General features: G+C 46.9%; 2 protein-coding genes across 2 annotated transcripts in view; one reads left to right on the top strand and one right to left on the bottom strand.

Annotated features, from left to right (window-relative positions):
• supt5h (SPT5 homolog, DSIF elongation factor subunit) overlaps positions 1-15,977 on the bottom strand; it is a 57,211-nt gene that overhangs the window by 5,665 nt on the left and 35,569 nt on the right. Inside the window, exons 22-26 of the mRNA XM_053320308.1 lie at positions 7,302-7,433; positions 6,440-6,542; positions 5,573-5,698; positions 1,325-1,438; positions 147-300 (exon numbers count right to left, since the gene is read on the bottom strand). Coding sequence (XP_053176283.1) covers positions 147-300; positions 1,325-1,438; positions 5,573-5,698; positions 6,440-6,542; positions 7,302-7,433 — 629 coding nt within the window. The remainder of the gene's footprint in view (positions 1-146; positions 301-1,324; positions 1,439-5,572; positions 5,699-6,439; positions 6,543-7,301; positions 7,434-15,977) is intronic.
• The window catches only part of LOC128359996 (complement C1q-like protein 2), a 63,185-nt gene that overhangs the window by 21,149 nt on the left and 26,059 nt on the right, over positions 1-15,977 (top strand). The window lies entirely within an intron of this gene.

The raw sequence follows: 15,977 nt of genomic DNA, 5'->3' as shown, positions 1-15,977 counted from the left end.
AGTGTGAGAGAGAGAGAGAGAGAGAGAGAGAGAGAGGCTGAGAGAGAGAGAGAGAGAGTGAGAGAGAGTGTGTGTGTGTGTGTGTGTGTGTGTGTGTGTGTGTGTGTGTGAGTGTGTGTGAGTGTGTGTGCTGGTCCTCACATAGCAGGCGTGCCAGGAGTCTGAGGGTTGTACTGAGGGTTAACCTGAGGGGAGGGGACCTCAGGGTAGCCGGGGGTTTGGGGGTTGGGGGTCCCGCCGTAGCCCTGAGGAGACGGAGACGGCTCGTCATCGTAGCCGAAGTCGTACTCCTCGTCATTCCTGCAGGAAGAGGCACACACATTATAACACACTGAACCATGTGTGTGTGTGTGTGTGTGTGTTTGTGTGTTACTGTGTGTGTTACCTGGAGGGTGTGTTGGGGTTACTCGGTGTGTGTGTGTGTCACTGTGTGTGTGTGTGTGTGTGTCACTGTGTGTGTGTGTTACTGTGTGTGTGTGTGTGTGTCACTGTGTGTGTGTGTTACTGTGTGTATGTGTTACTGTGTGTGTGTGTGTGTGTCACTGTGTGTGTGTGTTACTGTGTGTATGTGTTACTGTGTGTGTGTGTGTATGTGTTACAGTGTGTGTGTGTGTGTAAAACTGTGTGTCACTGTGTGTGTCACTGTGTGTGTGTGTATGTGTTAGTGTGTGTGTCACTGTGTGTCACTGTGTGTGTCACTTTGTGTGTGTGTGTGTGTGTGTATGTGTCACTGTGTGTGTGTGTCACTGTGTGTGTGTGTGTTACAGAGTGTGTGTGTGTTACAGTGTGTGTGTATGTGTATGTGTTACAGTGTGTTACTGTGTGTGTGGTGTGTGTGTGTGTGTATGTGTTACCTGGAGGGTGTGTTGGGGTTACTGTGTGTGTGGTGTGTGTGTGTGTGTGTGTGTTACCTGGAGGGTGTGTTGGGGTTACTGTGTGTGTGGTGTGTGTGTGTGTGTGTATGTGTTACCTGGAGGGTGTGTTGGGGTTACTGTGTGTGTGTGTGTGTGTGTGTGTGTGTGTTACCTGGAGGGTGTGTTGGGGTTACTGGGTGTGTGTGTGTGTGTGTGTGTGTGTGTGTTACCTGGAGGGTGTGTTAGGGTTACTGTGTGTGTGTGTGTGTGTGTGTGTTACCTGGAGGGTGTGTTGGGGTTACTGTGTGTGTGTGTGTGTGTGTGTGTGTGTGTGTGTGTGTGTGTGTGTGTGTGTGTGTTACCTGGAGGGTGTGTTGGGGTTACTGTGTGTGTGTGTGTGTGTGTGTGTGTGTTACCTGGAGGGTGTGTTAGGGTTACTGTGTGTGTGTGTGTGTGTGTGTGTGTGTTACCTGGAGGGTGTGTTGGGGTTACTGGGGTCCCAGGCTCCGCTCTGACCGGGCGTTCTGCTCCCATCATGCAGCGGGGTTTGAGAGCCGTAGTGAGGCGTTCGATTTCCTGCTGCAAGAGTTAAAAAACACAACGTTTAGATTCAGTCTGTTCTGCTCGTCTCCGTGACGACTAGTTTAAATTTAAAGGGTTAACATGTGAAAATAAACGTATGAATAACTTCACACATTCTTTTTTTGTGGACCCAGCATCAAATTTCTGCTTTTAATCCATTTAGAGAGAATATATTAGAGGATTATGGTAAAAATGTCTAAGTGGTGTAACCATAAAAACTTTGGAAGGAAGGAAGAGAGGGAGGAAGGAAGGAAGGAAGAAACGAAGGAAGGAAGGAAGGAGAATATATTAGAGGATTATGGCAAAAATGTCTAAGTGGTGTAACCATAAAAACTTTGGAAGGAAGGAAGAGAGGGAGGAAAGAAGGAAGGAGGGAAGGGAGGAGGGAAGGAAGGAAGGAAGGAAGGAAGGAAGGAAGGAAAGAAGGAAGGAAGGAAGGAAGGAAGGAGGAGAGAGAATATATTAGAGGATTATGGTAAAAATGTCTAAGTGGTGTAACCATAAAAACTTTGGAAGGAAGGAAGAGAGGGAGGAAAGAAGGAAGGAGGGAAGGGAGGAGGGAAGGGAGGAGGGAAGGAAGGAAGGAAGGAAGGAAGGAGGCAAGGGAGGAAAGAAGGAAGGAGGGAAGGAAGGAAGGAAGGAAGGAGGGAAGGAAGGAAAGAAGCTCCCTCCTCCGTTCCCTCCTTCTCCTTCCTTCCTCCCTCTTTTCGTCCATACTCCTTTCCTTCCTTCCTTCTCTCCTAAATTCCTTCCTCTTTTCATCCTTACTCCTTTCCTTCCTTACTTCCTTCCTTACTCCCTTCCTTCCTTCCTTCCTTACTCCTTACTACTACTACTATATTGTAGAATTGCTCATCATGCCAACTCGGACTCGGACTGCACCTTTAAGCCACATGATGATGTATTTAGCTGCTTTGGATCAGACTCAGTATCTGCATGAGTAAGGAAGGAAAGGAGGAAGGAAGGAAAGAAAGGAGTGAGGAAGGAAGTAAGGAGAGAAGGAAGGAAGGAAGGAAGGAAGGAAAGAAGTAAGGAGGGAGGAAGGAGTAAGGAGGGAGGGAGGAAAGAAGTAAGGAGAGGGGGAAGGGAGGAAGGAAGGAAAGGAGTAACGAGGGAGGAAGTACGGAAGGGAGGAAGGAAAGGAGTAAGGAGGGAGGAAAGAAGGAAGGAAGGAAGGAAGGAAGGAAGGCAGGAAGGAATGATGATGTATTTAGCTGCATTGCATCAGACTCAGTATCTGCATGAGTAAGGAAGGAAAGGAGGAAGGAAGGAAAGAAAGGAGTGAGGAAGGAAGTAAGGAGGGAGGAAGGAGTAAGGAGGGAGGGAGGAAAGAAGTAAGGAGAGAGGGAAGGGAGGAAGGAAGGAAAGGAGTAACGAGGGAGGAAGTACGGAAGGGAGGAAGGAAAGGAGTAACGAGGGAGGAAAGAAGGAAGGAAGGAAGGAAGGAAGGCAGGAAGGAAGGAAGGCGGGAAGGAATGATGATGTATTTAGCTGCCTTGGATCAGTCTCAGTATCTGCGTGAGAACATTTCTGTATTCATGGCGTCTTGTTGTAATCGATCAATCTGAACATCTGACGCTCCTTTCAAACATCTCTTTAAAACTTGGCCTCGTAAAACTCTGTCTAAATAAAATGTTTGAGTATTATTATTATAATAGTGACAGAACGTCTTAACAGAGGAAAGGAGGGAGGGAGGAAGGAAGTAAGGAAGGGAGGAAGATTATTATTAATAGTGACAGAACGTCTTAACAGAGGAAAAGAGCCAGCTGGAGAACACACATAAGTGTAGATGAAAGAGTGATGTCATATTAATATATTAAGGGAGGGAGGGAGGAAGGAAGGGAGGAAGGAAGGGAGGAAAGGAGTAAGGAGGGAGGGAGGGAGGAAGGAAAGGAGTAAGGAGGGAGGGAGGGAGGGAGGAAAGGAGTAAAGAGGGAGGGAGGAAAAGAGGAAGGAAGGGAGGGATGAAGGAAAGGAGTAAGGAGGGAGGGAGCAAGGAAGGGAGGAAGGAAGGGAGGAAAGGAGTAAGGAGGGAGGGAGGGAGGAAGGAAGGAGGGAGGAAGGAAAGAAAGGAGTAAGGAGGGAGGGAGGAAAGGAGGAAGGAAGGTAGGGAGTAAGGAGGGAGGGAGGAAGGAAGGAAGGAGAGAGGGAAGGGGGGGAGGGAGGAATGGAGTAAAGAGGGAGGGAGGAAGGAAGGAAGAAAGGAAGGAAATGAGTAAGGAGGGAGGAAGGAAGGAAGAAAGGAAGGAAATGAATAAGGAGGGAGGGAGGAAAGGAGGAAGGAAGGTAGGGAGTAAGGAAGGAAAGGAGGAAGGAAGGAAAGAAAGGAGTAAGGAGGGAGGGAAGAAAGGAGGAAGGAAGGTAGGGAGTAAGGAAGGAAAGGAGGAAGGAAGGAAAGAAAGGAGTAAGGAGGGAGGGAGGAAAGGAGGAAGGAAAGTAGGGAGTAAGGAAGGAAAGGAGGAAGGAAGGAAGGAGAGAGGGAAGGGGGGAGGAAGGAAAGGAGTAAGGAGGGAGGGAGGAAAGGAGGAAGGAAAGTAGGGAGTAAGGAAGGAAAGGAGGAAGGAAGGAAGGAGAGAGGGAAGGGGGGAGGAAGTAAAGGAGTAAGGAGGGAGGGAGGAAGGAAGTAAGGAAGGGAGGAAGGAAGGGAAGAAAGGAGTAAGGAGGGAGGAAGGAAGTAAAGAGAGAAGGAAGGGAGGGAAGGAGTAAGGAGGGAGGGAGGAGGGAGGGAGGAAGGAAGTAAGGAGAGAAGGAAGGGAAGAAAGGAGTAAGGACGGAGGGAGGAAGGAAGTAAAGGAGTAAGGAGGGAGGGAGGAAGGAAGTAAGGAAGGGAAGAAAGGAGTAAGGAGGGAGGGAGGAAGGAAGTAAGGAAGGGAGGAAGGAAGTAAGGAAGGGAGGAAGGAAGGGAAGAAAGGAGTAAGGAGGGAGGGAGGAAGGAAGTAAAGAGAGAAGGAAGGGAGGGAAGGAGTAAGGAGGGAGGAAGGAAGGAAGGGAGCTCACGGCCAAACCGTAAAAAGGAGACAAATATTTTTTTGTCAAAATGTAGACATAGGTGTTGTGATTCATAAAATGTGACTTTGACAGGCGGGGTCTGCACAAAATTTAAACGGGGGGGCCGAGACCGGCGGCAATCCCTGTCTCGCTCCCCACTGACTCTAATGTAATCGTCTTTTTTTTCAAAAGAATCTCACTCTGTGTTCACACTGAGCTTACTCGCTCATTTTAAGGAATATGTGAATAAAATAAACACTGTCAGAATCTGCCGGTTTCTGTGTCTCTCACGGTGTTTTCGGTTTTTGGACAGGAGTTACGGTTTTCTCACAGTTTACAATTGTTCGGGACCTTGTCAGAAGCCAAATTCTTCAGAATTTTGAGACATTTTTCCAAGCAGATTCTCAAATCGCCGTAGCAACCGTAGGGCCTTAGCTGCCCTTAGCAACCGTAGGGCCTTAGCTGCCCTTAGCAACCGTAGGGCCTTAGCTGCCCTTAGCAACCGTAGGGCCTTAGCTGCCCTTAACAACCGTAGGGCCTTAGCTGCCCCTAGCAACCGTAGGGCCTTAGCTGCCCTTAGCAACCGTAGGGCCTTAGCTGCCCCTAGCAACCGTAGGGCCTTAGCAACCTGTCGCTGGGCAGAAACTGTCCTACTTTTTTGTGATTGGCTAATTCTTCCTGTCTGTCTGTTTTGCCAGTTAACCGAGCTAGCGGCCGAGCTAGTATTGATACTCTCTCTCTATATATACATATGAATTATATTGACACTATTACTGCTCAAATGCAGGCTGGTGTGTGTGTGTGTGTATGTGTGTGTGTGTGTGTCTTTGTATGTGTGTATGTGTGAAGCATGTAGTGTAGCATGTAGAAGCTGTAGTGCATGTTGCTACTGCCTTGTGCTCTGTGTGCCACTCTCTGCTGACATCTACTGTTACACTTGATACTGACTTGTTAGATGTACTTAATACTGCCACAGTAAAAGTTACGTAGTGTTAGTGCAATTCTCAAAACCAGGATATGATCAGGGTGACTTTTGAACACTGGAAATAAATCGTGTACTCATCCCGGCAGCAGCCCCGTGGCACTCAACATTTCCCTGGAGTTTTCTAGTTATTATTATTATTATTATAATAAAATGAGTCTTACCATCGTGCAGCGGCGTCTGGGAGCCGTACATGGGAGTCCTGGAGCCGGTGCCGTACATGGGAGTCTGAGAGCCGTACATGGGGGTTCGTCCATGAGTGGAGGTGTTACCGCTGTGTCTCTTAGCTCCCCTGTGAGGAGAGGAGGAGGAGGAGGAGGAGGAGGAGGAGGGAGAGGAAAAGGAAGAGGAGGAAGAAGACGACGAAGAGGAGGAGGAGGAGGAGGAGGAGGAGGAGGAGGAGGAAGAAGAGGAGAGGAGGAAGAACAAGAGGAGAGGAGGGAGAGGAGAAGAGGAGGAGGAGAAGCAAGAGGAGGAAGAGGAGGAAGAAGAAGAGGAGAGGAGGAAGAACAAGAGGAGAGGAGGAGGAGGAATAGGAGAGGAGGAAGAATAGGAAGAGGAGGAGGAGAAGCAAGAAGAGCAAGAGGAGGAGAGTATGAGGAGGAAGAAGCGAAAGAAGAGGAAGAGGAGGAGGAGGAGGTGGAGGAAGAGGAGGAGGAGGAGGAGGAGGAGGAGAAAGAGGAGAGGAGGAGGAAGAAGATAAAGAGGAGGAAGAGAGGAAGAGGAGGAAGAGGAGGAGAGGATAAATGTACATTTTAAACAAACCGAACACAGTATGAATAAAGTTGAATTGAAGTGTGATTGAAACACAGTATGAATAAAGTTGAATTGAAGTGTGATTGAAACACAGTATAAATAAAGTTTAATTGAAGTGTGATTGAAACAGTATAAATAAAGTTGAATTGAAGTGTGATTGAAACACAGTATAAATAAAGTTGAATTGAAGTGTGATTGAAACAGTATAAATAAAGTTGAATTGAAGTGTGATTGAAACACAGTATAAATAAAGTTTAATTGAAGTGTGAGCACTAACATGGTGGTGAGGCGCTGCCGGTCCACTGAGATGGTCTGACAGGTGGAGTGCAGCTCCACTCGGGCCGTCGACTCTGTGGCGTCCTTCACCACACCGATGTACCCTGGGAAATGTAGTTCAAGACAATCATTACCACTAGAATCACAACCTGAGGACGGATGAGTCAAGGAAGGAAGGGAGGAAGGAAAGGACGAAGAAGGAAGGAAGGGAGGAAGAAGGAAAGAAAGGAGGAAGGAAAGGAGGGAGGGAGGAAGAAGGAAGGAAAGAGGAAAGGAGGGAGAAAGAAGGAAGGGAAGGAGGGAGGGAGGAAGGAAGGGAGGGAGGAAGGGAGGAAGAAGGAAGGATGGAAGGGAGGAAGAAGGAAGGATGGAAGGGAGGAAGAAGGAAGAAAAGGAGGAAGGAAAGGAGGAAAAAGGAAGGAGGGAGGGAGGATGAAGGAAGGAAGAAACAAGGACAGAAGAAAGAAGGAAGGGAAGAAGGTAGGGGAGGAAAGAAAGAGAAGGGGGAGGAAGGAAGGAAGGGAGGAAGGAAGGGCATAAGGAAGGAAGAAAGGGGGATGAAGGAGGGAGGGAGGAAGGACAGACGGAAGGAAGGAAGGACGGAAGGACGGAAGGACAGAAAGGATGGAAGGAAGGGAGGATGGAAGGGAGGATGGAAGGAAGGGAGGAAGGAAAGAAGGAAAGGAGGAAAGAGAGAGGAAGAAAAGAAAGAGAGAAGGAGGGAGGGAGGAAGGACAGACAGAAGGAAGGAAGGAAGGGAGGAAGGGAGGATGGAAGGAAGGAAGCACAGACGGAAGGAAGGAAGGAAGGACATAAGGGAGGAAGGAAGGAAGAGTGAAAACAGAGGGGGTGAACTTTGTTACCTTTGTAAGGACCCTGAGAGATTCGGACCGTCTGACCGATGAGCTCGTTGTCTCTTCGTCCTCTTCCTCGGCCCATTCCTCCTCCTCCTCCTCCTCCACCTCCTCCTGCTCCTCCTCCTCTCTGCTGAGCTCCTGCACGACCACAAAGAAACAAACAACACCTGCTTTTTAACTTCTTCATCCATCAAACTGTCACCAAGTCTATTCTATTCCCAATGAATGTTACTTATTACATGTGTCCAAAGTTCCTTCTGAATTCGGTAAGCACTGCTTTAACCCTTTATAGGACAGTCTCTCCTCTCCTTCCCCTCTCTCTCCTCTCTCCTTCCTCTCTCTCCTCTCTCCTTCCTCTCTCTCCTCTCTCCTTCCTCTCTCCTACTCTTCCTCTCTCTCTCCTCTCCTTCCTCTCTCTCCTCTCTCCTTCCTCTCTCCTACTCTTCCTCTCTCTCTCCTCTCCTTCCTCTCTCTCCTCTCCTTCCTCTCTCTCTCCTCTCCTTCCTCTCTCTCTCTCTCCTTCCTCTCTCTCCTCTCTCCTTCCTCTCTCTCTCTCTCCTTCCTCTCTCTCCTCTCTCCTTCCTCTCTCTCCTCTCTCCTTCCTCCTTCCTCTCTCTCCTCTCTACTCCAACCGGTCCAGGCAGATGTTCTCCCCAGATGTTAAAGTTAAAACCTGAAGAGTTCGGTTTAGAACCTGCTCTATGTGGAAAGAGCCTTGAGATAACTCTGTTGTGATTTGGCGCTATACAAATAAAGATTGATTTATTGTCTTGGCTTCTTGGCTTCCCTTGAAAAAGAGGGTCAGGTATCTCAACGGGACCGGCCTGGTTTAAATAAAGATCTAAAATAATGAGCAAGATTAAGTCCAGTTTCTAAATGTCGGTTTCCATTATGTTTCGATTCATTGCCCAGCCCTAGGAAGAAGTAACTATTAGACCTTTCCAGTCCGTTTATGACCAAGCCCAGAGGACAGTGAATATATAATATGAGCTCCTACCTTCGCCCAAGACGATACAGAGTCACTAACTGCAACCCTAACCTCCATCAACCTCCTACACAATGGTATCACTTTATCAAATAACTTGCATGTTATAAATAAAAAACGTCCTATAAAGGGTTCTTTAACCCTTTATAGGACACTCATTGAAAGGAAGGGAGGAAGGAAGGGAGGAAGGAAGGAAGGATGGAAGGATGGAAGGAAGGAAGGAGGGAGGAAAGGAAAGGAAGGAAGGACGGAGGAAAGAAGGAAGGAAGGTAGGGGGGAGGAAAGAGAGAGGAGGAGGGAGGGAGGAAGGGAAGAAAGAAGGAAGGAAGGAAGGAAGAAGAAAGGGGGGTGGAGGAAGGAAAGAAGGAAGGGAGGAGAGAAGGAGGGAGGGAGGAAGAACAGATGGAAGTAAGGAAAGGAAGGAAGGAAGGAAGGACAGAGGAAGGAAAGAAGGAAGGGAGGAGAGAAGGAGGGAGGTAGGAAGGACAGATGGAAGGAAGGAAAGGAAGGGAGGAAAGACGGAGGAAATAAGGAACGAGGGAGGGAGAAAGGAAAAGAGGAAGGGGAGAAAGAAGGCAGAGAGGAAGGAAAGGAAGGGAGGAAGGAAGGAAAGGAAGGAAGGATATTTTGGGATATTTACAGAAGTTACCAAATATAATTATTTGCCCAGTAAAGGGTTAATGCAACAAAAATGTTATTACAGTATTTTAGATTTACCAAACTGTTAGCGTACATTTAAAAAATCTAAATCTAACATCTAATAGATTTAGTTATCGCTCGGCTCTGCCTGATGCTCGGCTTTAGGAAGGAAGGATGGAAGGAAGGAAGGATGGAAGGAAGGAAGGGAAGGAAGGAAAAGGAAGGAAGGACGGAGGAAAGAAGGAAGGAAGGTAGGGGGGAGGAAAGAAAGAGAAGGAGGAAGAACAGATGGAAGTAAGGAAAGGAAGGAAGGAAGGACGGAGGAAGGAAAGAAGGAAAGGAGGAGAGAAGGAGGGAGGGAGGAAGGACAGATGGAAGGAAGGTAAGGAAGGAAGGAAGGACGGAGGAAGGAAAGAAGGAAGGGAGGAGAGAAGGAGGGAGGGAGGGAGGAAGGACAGATGGAAGGAAGGAAAGGAAGGAAAGACGGAGGAAATAAGGAACGAGGGAGGGAGAAAGGAAAAGAGGAAGGGGAGAAAGAATGCAGGGAGGAAGGAAAGGAAGGAAGGAAGGAAGGAAGGAAGGTAGGGGGGAGGCTTTAACTCCCTCAAATATGTTTCACTGACTGGCAAAGTAAGAACCTGGCCTGTGAAACACCGAGGGGAGTTTTGGCTAGTTGGTCTTCCATCCAGCTGCAGCGGCGTGTGTGTGTGTGTGTGTGTGGGTGTGTGTGTGTGTGTGTGTGTGTGTGTGTGGGTGTGTGTGTGTGTGTGTGTGTGTGTGTGTGGGTGTGTGGGGAGGAAGACACATGAGAACAGCGGGAGTTGTGTTTTTCCTCTGAAAGTTTTGTCGTGCGTTCCAAGCTTTTGTTTTGTAGAAACCAAAAATGTGGAGAAACAACAAGATGTTCTCTGAGCATGTGTCCGATAACGTGGACACGCGGCAGGAATCAATTAAAAAGAGAAACTAAACTAAACTATAATAATAATAAATGTAAAACTGGAAAACGTGGTTCAATGTGCTGGAACAGCTTGTAAAAACACCACAGATGTCTTTTATTTTGAAGTTTGATGACTTTTCCTAAAGTGGCTCAAGCTGCTAATGTGGGTTGTTGTGTATCAGGATGCAATCAGGCTCAGTGTGACCGTCTGCTCTGCTTACGATACAACGAGACTTCACTTTGCTTTGATTTGATGAACTGTGGAAGTATTTAACCCTTACATATTGTTCTGTTTGGGTCTGTTTAGACATTTAACAGCTTGTAAAAACACCACAAATGTCTTTTATTCTGAAATTTGATGACCCAAAATTAGGGCTGTCAGCGTTAACGTGTTAATCGCGATTAGATTAATGCAATCCATAACGCGTTAATTTTTTAAAATCTCATTTTAATGTTGCAAGCCTTTTTGTCCCTTCTACTCCCCCGTAGACGGCTCCTCTAGCTGTAGCGCTATGCTTTGAAGTGGCCTCCTGCAGTAAACCTACCGCGCTGATGGAAAGTAAGAGAGCTACTGGACTTTTGAACGGCTTGTTTAACTTTAAAACACTTCCAGACGCTTCAGTTGACAAGTCAAAAGTAAAATGCAACCTGTGTCAAACGGAGTTTAACTACCACCGGAGTACGTGGAGTTTGAGTTAGCACCTCCACGCTAAACACCCAGGTGCAGCCAAGCCAGCCTCAGCTCCACCAAAGGACCATTTTGGAGTGTGGGAGTCGCAGCAGAGCCGTGATTGATTCCCAGTTAAGACACTCTGGTAAGAAATGCTTTACATTATGGGCTTAAAACTGCCTTCAAATGGAAAATAACAGGAGTTTAAACATGCAATTCAAAACGCGATTAATCTCGATTGAAAAAATTAATCGTTTGACAGCCCTACCCAAAATGCATGTTCTACTTTTGTATAGATGCTCCAAATGTTAGTCCATTGAGGCTGTTCTGGGTCAGATTATCTCTGTATCTATGTCCATGTGTTTTAGTGAGATGAATAGTTCATAGTTTTAATAAGATAGTAGTTATGAGGATTTCTTTTTATGATGTAGCAGTGAAGACTGATGGCTCTAATGGTTCTACAATAAACCTCACACTTCCAGAAAGCTCTGCTCATTTTACACTTTACATATAAAATAACATTTAACCACCAAAAAGAGATGCAAACATGACTAAAAGAGATAAAAAATAGACTAAAGAAACCTACAACCTACCAAAAGGAGAAATAAAAATGACTAATAAGAGACTTAAATTGACTAAAGAAACCTAAATGCTCCAAAAAGAGATGAAAAAAATGACTAAAATCAACCTACAGCTAGTTTGAGTTACAGCTGCCATCTGGTTACCGTGGCAACTGACAGTCGATTTAACACTGTCGTTCATGTTCATTACACTGGTTTTTAGTTCAGATACAGTTCTGCTGACAGCCGATGAGTCGACCACACTGGAGGAAGAGGAGGAAGAGGAAGAGGAGGAAGAGGAGAAAGAGGAGGAAGAGGAAGAGGAGATGTCGGGTTGCGCCTGTGTTAAAGGGAGTTTGGCAGACTTCATGGAGCTCATACTTCATCATGACTCCCTGTTTTCATCTCCCCTGCTCTTTATCTGACTCCAGAGTTGGAGGGAGGAGAGGACGAAGGGTCACACGCTCCGCTCTAATTCAACCCGAATGTGTTGTATCAGGTTAAAGTCAGGACTCATCCACACCAAACTGTTCTGAAGGCCACATGAAGCTCTCTATGCACTGAAGTTTGGAGGTCCACCTACCTATCTACCTACCTATCCATCTACCTACCTACCTTCCTACTACCCATCCATCTACCTACCTACCTACCTATCCATCTACCTACCTACCTATCCACCTACCTACCTACCTACCTATCCATCTACCTACCTACCTATCCACCTTCCTACCTACCCATCCATCCATCCATCCATCTATCCATCTACCTACCTACCTACCTACGTATCTATCCATCTACCTACCTACCTACGTATCCATCTACCTACCTACCTACCTATCCATCTATCTACCTACCTACCTACCTATCCATCTACCTACCTACCTATCCATCTACCTACCTACCTACCTATCCATCTACCTACCTACCTACCCACCCATCTACCTACCTACCTACCTACCCATCTACCTACCTACCTACCTACCCATCTACCTACCTACCTACCTATCCATCTACCTACCTACCTACCTATCCATCTACCTACCTATGTATCCATCTACCTACCTACCTACCTACCTACCTACCTACGTATCTATCCATCTACCTACCTACCTACCTATGTATCCATCTACCTACCTACCTACCTATCCATCTACCTACCTACCTACCTACCTATCCATCTACCTATCTACCTACCTACCTACCTATCCATCTATCCATCTACCTACCTACCTACCCATCCATCTACCTACCCTATCCATCTACCTACCCTATCCATCTACCTACCTACCTACCTACCTACCTACTACCTACCTACCTACCCACCCACCCATCTACCTATCTATCTACCTACCAACCAACCAACCTATCCATCTACCTACCTACCTACCAACCAACCAACCAACCAACCAACCAACCCATCTACCTATCTATCTACCTACCAACCTACCTACCTACCAACTACCCATCCATCTACCTACCTACCTACCAACCAACCAACCCATCTACCTACCTACCTACCTACCTATCCATCTACCTACCTACCCACCAACTACCCATCCATCTACCTACCTACCTACCTACCCACCCATCCATCCATCCATCTACATACCTACCTACCTATCCATCTACCTACCTACCTACCTACCTATCCATCTACCTACCTACCTACCAACTACCCATCCATCTACCTACCTATCTATCTACCTACCTACCTACCCACCTACCTACCTACCTACCTATCCACCTACCTACCTACCTACCTACTTACCTACCTACCTACCCACCTACCTACCTACCTACCTACCCACCTACCTACCCATCCATCCACCTACCTACCTACCTATCCACCTACCTACCCATCTATCCACCTACCTACCCATCTATCCACCTACCTACCTACCTATCCACCTACCTACCTACCTACCTACCTACCTACCTACCAACCTACCTACCTATCCATCTACCTACCTACCTACCTACCTACCTACCCATCCATCTACCTACCTACCTACCTACCTACCCACCCATCTACCTACCTACCTATCCATCTACCTACCTACCTACCTACCTACCTACCCATCTATCCACCTACCTACCCATCCATCCATCCATCTACCTACCTACCAACCTACCAACCTACCCACCCACCCATCTACCTATCCACCTACCTACCTACCTACCCATCCATCTACCTACCTACCCATCCATCTACCTACCTACCAACCTACCCACCCACCCATCTACCTATCTATCTATCCACCTACCTACCTACCTACCAACCAAGCAACCAACCTATCCATCTACCTACCTACCTATCCATCTACCTACCTACCTATCCATCTACCTACCTACCTACCTACCTACCTACTACCCATCCATCTACCTATCCACCTACCTACCTACCTACCTACCCATCTATCCACCTACCTACCTACCTACCTACCCATCTATCCACCTACCTACCTACCTACCTACCCATCTATCCACCTACCTACCTACCTACCTACCCATCTATCCATCTACCTACCTACCCATCCATCCATCCATCCATCTACCTACCTACCAACCTACCTAACTACCCATCCATCTACCTACCTACCTACCTACCTAACTACCCATCCATCTATCCATCCAGTATCGTCTCACCTGCCTTGACTCTCATATGAACTTAAGTGAATCTCTTTTTTAATATGACGTCGGTCCCTTTGTAGCTAGAACAGCTTCAGCTCCTGTGGGAAGGCCTTCCACAAGGTTTAGGAACATTTATGGGAGTGTTTGATTGCTCTTCCAGAAGCACATTTGATGATTTCACACACTGATGTTGGACCAGAAGGCCTGGCTCAGTCTCAGTCTCCGCTCTAATTCAACCCGAATGTGTTGTATCAGGTTAAAGTCAGGACTCATCCACACCAAACTGTTTCTTTCTGGACCTTGTTTTATGGTCATGTTGGAACAGGAAGTGTCCCCAAACTGTTCCCACTGAAGCACTTCCTTTTTCCTTTCATTGGAACTAAGGAGCCAAGCCCATAATCCCTCCACCAAACTCTATACTTGGCACAATGCAGTCAGACAAGTACCGTTGTCCTGGCAACCGCCAAACCATCACTCATCCATCAGATCGCCAGATGGTGAAGCGCTGCATCCGACGCTTTGCTTTGAGCTTGGTGATGTTTGGCTTGATGCAGCTGCTCGGCCGTGAAACCCATGAAGCTCTTAATGCACTGCTCTTAATCTGAAGGCCACAGGAAGCTCTCTACGCACTGCTCTTAATCTGAAGGCCACAGGAAGCTCTCTACGCACTGCTCTTAATCTGAAGGGCACAGGAAGCTCTCTACGCACTGCTCTTAATCTGAAGGCCACAGGAAGCTCTCTACGCACCGCTCTTAATCTGAAGGCCACAGGAAGCTCTTAATCTGAAGGCCACAGGAAGCGCTCTACGCACTGCTCTTAATCTGAAGGCCACAGGAAGCTCTCTACGCACCGCTCTTAATCTGAAGGCCACAGAAAGCTCTCTACGCACCGCTCTTAATCTGAAGGCCACAGGAAGGTCTCTACGCACTGATCTATCCATCTATCCATCTGTCCATCCATCTATCATCCATCCATCCATCAATCATCCATCCATCCATCCACTATCCATCTATCATCCATCCATCCATCCATCTATCATTTATCCATCCATCCATCCATCTACTATCCATCTATCATCCATCCATCTATCATTTATCCATCCATCCATCCATCCTTTATCTATCTATCCATCCATCCATCCATCCATCCATCTATCCATCCTCTATCTATCCATCCATCCACCCATCCATCCATCTATCCATCCATCCATCCATCATTTATCCATCCATCCATCCATCTATCATCCATCCATCTATCCATCCATCCATCCATCCATCCGTCATCCATCCATCTATGTACTCTGTTCTTTCACAATAAAAGACTGTAACTTTGACTGTAACTAAAACTTTGAAGAAAGCGACCAGAATAATACAAACTGTTCACTATGTGACACCAAACTAAACATTAGAGAATAGATGTTTGCCGTTTTCTTTCTTTCCACCTCTCAGTTTGCTTTGATGCATCTTGGATACTTATTTAGTCTCGGTAATTGATACATGCAGTGTTTAGCAGTGTTTAGTCGTGTCCATAATCTTTTCCACATGTTGGTTTCTAAAAACAAAAAGCTGAGTGCATGACGAAGTTTAGCAGGAAGACGATTATTCTGTCACCACCTCATTTACTAGCATACCAAAAATCATACTGAGAGTTCTCCATCATTAAACCTCTGATGCAGAGGAGTCAAACTCATTTTCATTCAAGAGCCACATACAGACCAATTTGATCTCATGTGGGCATGAAACCCACGAAGCTCTCTACGCACCGCTCTTAATCTGAAGGCCACAGGAAGCTCTCTACGCACTGATCTATCCATCCATCCATCTATCCTCCATCATCTATCTATCCTCCATCATCCATCCATCTACCTATCTATCATCCATCTACCCATCCATCCATCCATCCATCCATCCTCCATCATCTATCTATCATCCATCTACCCTTCCATCCATCCATCTATCCTCCATCATCTATCATCTATCTATCTATCTATCTATCCATCCATCCATCCATCCATCTACCCATCTACCCACCCACCCATCCATCTATCATCCATCTACCCACCTACCCACCCATCCATCCACCCACCCACCCACCCACCCACCCATCTACCCATCCATCTATCATCCATCTACCCACCCACCCATCCATCCATCTACCCACCCATCCATCCATCCATCCATCTACCCACCCATCCATCCATCTACCCACCCATCCATCATCCATCTACCCACCCACCCATCCATCCATCTACCCACCCATC

This window comes from Scomber japonicus, chromosome 6 (genome assembly GCF_027409825.1).
Source record: "Scomber japonicus isolate fScoJap1 chromosome 6, fScoJap1.pri, whole genome shotgun sequence".
Classification (NCBI taxonomy): Eukaryota; Metazoa; Chordata; class Actinopteri; order Scombriformes; family Scombridae; genus Scomber; species Scomber japonicus.
This window is presented reverse-complemented; position numbering and strand designations above follow the sequence as displayed.